At 37.9% G+C, this 4,376-nt stretch overlaps 1 protein-coding gene across 1 annotated transcript in view; it reads right to left on the reverse strand.

Moving 5' to 3' along the window:
- Positions 1-239: 239 nt before the first annotated feature.
- Positions 240-4,376, reverse strand: part of LOC142488319 (uncharacterized) — a 96,242-nt gene continuing 92,105 nt past the window's right edge. The window contains exon 3 of the mRNA XM_075588685.1: positions 240-527. Within this exon, the coding sequence (XP_075444800.1) occupies positions 328-527 (200 nt within the window). The 3' untranslated portion in view covers positions 240-327. The remainder of the gene's footprint in view (positions 528-4,376) is intronic.

The following is a 4,376-nucleotide window of genomic DNA, read 5'->3' on the forward strand; positions in this document are numbered from 1 at the left end:
ACTGTCCGGAAGAATTGCCGGGACTCTTGGGACGCTGTCCCCCATCTATCAGTTAAGCTATGTCTAAAGACTGTGGCTATTATTGCGTATCTAATGACCCTAAATGAGAGGGTATTGTTTAAGCTGGGGAACCAGGTTAGTTAGGGAAGGGTCCCTTGAATTTGTTTTCCCAAATGCGTTTTATCGCATCTATTGATGGTAAGATGCCCATAACTCTGCATTTCCAACCTTTATACATGTTTGAGAGCCATATTGCACTTCTACCTCTGCTGCATGTGGCTTGTCCCAGAACACCCAGCAGGCCTGGGGACTTCCTATGACAGTCAATTAACCATGAACATTTGCTAAATGTGACCATGTGTCTTGTAACAAGATAACATCCCTTTGTGCAGACAAAGGGGAAAGGTACTCACCAGAGACAGGAAATGGAAGAGTTTCACTCTTTATTGGGGTCAGATGTTCCTCAGCGTTCAGTTCTTCCTTCTCTGACTTAATCTCTAAACTCTCCAGCACAACCACTGGGAAACCTGGCAATAAGAAAAGGGAAATCCATCATGTAAAGCTGGGAGTGGGGGCTCTTCTTGTGATATCAGAATACAGAAATACGCTATACTATTTCCTAAGGGGAGGGGTGAAGTGATTGATTATACTTTGTTATTAACCCTTTGAGTGCTGAAGAAGTTTTGGAGCTACCAATGTTCAAACCTCAATGACAATAATATTCCCAATATAACCTTAGACAAATCATTTTTTTTTTAGAAATGTATTACTAGCCCTAGGTGAAGATATATTATCTTCTTACCTGCTGGTGGTTCTGTAAGGTTAAAAACTGTATCTGTCAGCTATGTTCTTTTCAGGGACTGAATGGGTTAAAACTGTCAAGCTTTATTTTCTCAGAAGACTAGATGGTAAAAGTATTTCAGCTTTGGACCAGCTGTCCCAGGATATCTATTACATATGAAATAAGATTATAAGAAACAAGACCACTAGTCTTGTTTCTGACCCCATTAGTAGTTATTGACCTTTTATCCCTGTTCCAACCAATTTAGGCCAGATGGTATATATAATTTTAGATGTATGATCTATACATGGGAACTCAGTTTGTAACAGATGTATGAAATTGACACACGATGTATTGTCCTTGCCTTTGGTATAAAAGTTTCCTCTGTGTGCATTGAATCTTTGCTTCTCTGGGCTCGTAACTATCATATCTGATACCAGAAGCATATAGCAGGGCCGTGGAAAGCTCACTGGGTAGAGTGAAAAGGTTTCATGCCCTAAGTCTGATCAAGAAGATTTGACCTATCAATTTGGCATCAGAAGTTGGGATTTCGCACAGGAAATGATGAGTAAAGATTCTTTTTATTTCTCTCACCTTTCCCCTGCGAATCTAAAGAACCTAAATTTTATAGGGCAGAAGAATCGAGGGTTTAAGTCCCTGATTTATATAACAAAGGGTTGAATTCCCTATTGTTTAATTGAGAATCAAGGGTTAAAGTCCCTGATTTATATAACAAAGGGTTGGAGTCTCTATTGTTTAATTGCGAATCAAGGGTTAAAGTCCCTGATTTATATAACAAAGGGTTGAATTCCCTATTGTTTAATTGAGAATCAAGGGTTTGAGTCCCTGATTTATATAACAAAGGGTTGGAGTCCCTATTGTTTAATTGAAACAGTCTGTACTGTATATGGTGTCTCAGATATGATGGTAATTTAGGATAAGCTAATAATTGTTTAGGTTAAGATGATATTAAGAATGATAAGACTAACCTTATTGTATATTGTTAAGATAAAATTCCTTTTTAAATTGTTTATGGGATTATAGGTATATGAAGAAATGTACTGTAGGATGAGTTAAAATAAACCTTATGGATGAATGCAGTGTGGCATAGGTGCCTCAATTAACACTCAAGCACAGCAACAAAGCTGGGAAGATAAAATATTTTTCTTTTTGACAATCTGAGCTCTGTCTGTCTCCCTCTCAAGTTGCCTGCATGTATAAGCCGCTCTAGCCCCCACCTTTTTTTTTCTCTCCAGTGATTTGTTACACAGGAAAGGCACAGAAATGTTGTACACAGATCGAGAAGGAAAAAAAAAAGAGACAAGAATTAGAAAGTTGAAATAATAAGAATTTTGTTTTATAGGACAAGTTACAGAGATGGTTTTCTTTTTGTTGAAATGTTGTTAGCAAGTCAGCAGAGCTCTTAGGAGAGAGAAAGACAGAAAAATATAATTTTTCCAATCTAATTTTAAGACATGCAAACCCAAATTATGTGTGCCACATTAACCAAGTATGAGTGTACTGTATAATAAATTGAAATTAATAATATTTTCCTGTCTGAATTGAAAAGTGGAAAACAAGATTATAACAGGTATAGGTATCTTTTTCCATCAGCATGTTTTATTAGATTTTTAAGTATAGATATGGTAAAAAAGTTGATTGATTGAGTAATCCCTGTATGTGCTTGTAAGAATCTGAGTGAATTCTATGTAAAAGTTTTATGCGCATTGAATAAGAAGAATACCGGTTTATTGTATGTATACAAAATTACTATTCAGGGACTTGCAAATGCTTCTAATTTAAGAATATAATTAATTGCTTATGTTGAAATTTAATTTTTAAAAGGTGTACACCCCCAATATAATATAAACTAATTAACACTGGGCAGAGGTGAATTTGGGTATCCATGGAAAAAAAAGGATAAAGAAAGGACAAAATTCGGAAAAGTCATTTGACTTTTACCATCTTTTTGTAAACAGTCCGGTCACTGGAATAATAAGGATGTTTATCGTACTGGCCAGGCGATTTTTCCTTAACCAGAATTACAATTCTTTTCCTCTACATTTCTACAGATAAAATCAGGCAGAATATACTCAAGACACAAAGCTAACTAGAAGCTCAGTATTTTTAAATTAGTTTAAAAAATAAATAAAAATAAAAAGTTAATTATGATATGAAAAAAAAAGGATATCTTTATTAATTTAGTCTGCCGGATCAAACTGTTTTGTTTTCCTATTTATTGTAATAGGTGAGAAAATAGGTGTCTGTTATTTTTGTAAAAGCTGGTTGAATGTGTGTCTGTGTGTGTGTCTGTCTCTGTGTGTGTCTGTCTCTGTGTGTGTCTGTCTCTGTGTGTGTCTGTCTCTGTGTGTGTCTGTCTCTGTGTGTGTCTGTCTCTGTGTGTGTCTGTCTCAGTGTGTGTCTGTCTCTGTGTGTGTCTGTCTCTGTGTGTGTCTGTCTCTGTGTGTGTCTGTCTCTGTGTGTGTCTGTCTCTATGTGTGTCTGTCTCTGTGTGTGTCTGTCTGTCAAAGTTGATCAAATATTGAATATTTTATCATTTTTTAACCATCTTTTTCTCTCAAATGTGTCCCACCTTTAAATGTGTGTCTATAAGTTTTTATGCTACAGGTTGCTCTTTCAGCAAACCAGATGTTATTTGGTGTTCAAAAAGTTTCTGTCAGAAGACTATAGCAGATTATATTTATATTCAGTAGGTTTTTAAAAAAATATTTTTAATGTAAATTTTATACCCAAAGGTTTCAGGTTAGTTTTGCTATACATCAAACAATTCCATTAAGGTTATGTTTTAAATGCTGTTATCCTTTATGTGATATTGTTCACATATAATAAAAGTGAACAATAGGAGGGTGTTATTGCTGTTATTATTGCTGGCTGCCCCTGAAACCGTATGGCAAGGGCTGGGAGTGTCAGCTGTTGGGTATAATATTGTACCTTACTATGTTGCCTGTAATTTTTCCCTTTTATACCCCCATATGGATATAAGCTAGGAACTGTGTATGTGGGATTAACTGTGTAAGACTAGTGGGCTAGTTAATGCATTCTCTGTGTATTCCCTTTGCCTCTTGGGACTGCAGCTTCCTGCGCAACCTTATAAGTGGATTGCCTTGTATGTATGGGTGGCTTCTTATGAGAAATAGCTGCAGGGCAGAGACTAAGGCCCAGGACATAGTGGAATCAGCGTCGCTGAGGCGGGCTGAGCCGCGCTGAACAGATGCACAAAGCCCCTGCATCTGTAATCAGCGCGGCTATAGTTTCTGCCTCTGCTTGCTGATGCATGCGGAGGCTGAGAAAATCAGAAGAGACAGAAGAGTTTGAAATTTTGCCGCTTGGGGGAGTGGAGGAACGGTCACGTGACCGGTCCCATCCAATGGGACTGCAGCCTTGTTTTCCCCTACTGTGTCGGTGGATAGCAGAGCCACCAGACCAGCAAAGCACAGCACAGAGCCAGCACAGAGGTGTGTGTGTCTGTCTGTGTCTGTGTGTGTCTGTGTGTGTCTGTGTCTGTGCGTGTCTCTGTGTCTGTCTGTCTGTGTCTGTCTGTCTCTGTGTCTGTCTGTGTCTGTCTGTCGGTCTC

The sequence above is a fragment of the Ascaphus truei genome, chromosome 2 (genome assembly GCF_040206685.1).
Source record: "Ascaphus truei isolate aAscTru1 chromosome 2, aAscTru1.hap1, whole genome shotgun sequence".
In the NCBI taxonomy this organism is placed as follows: domain Eukaryota; kingdom Metazoa; phylum Chordata; class Amphibia; order Anura; family Ascaphidae; genus Ascaphus; species Ascaphus truei.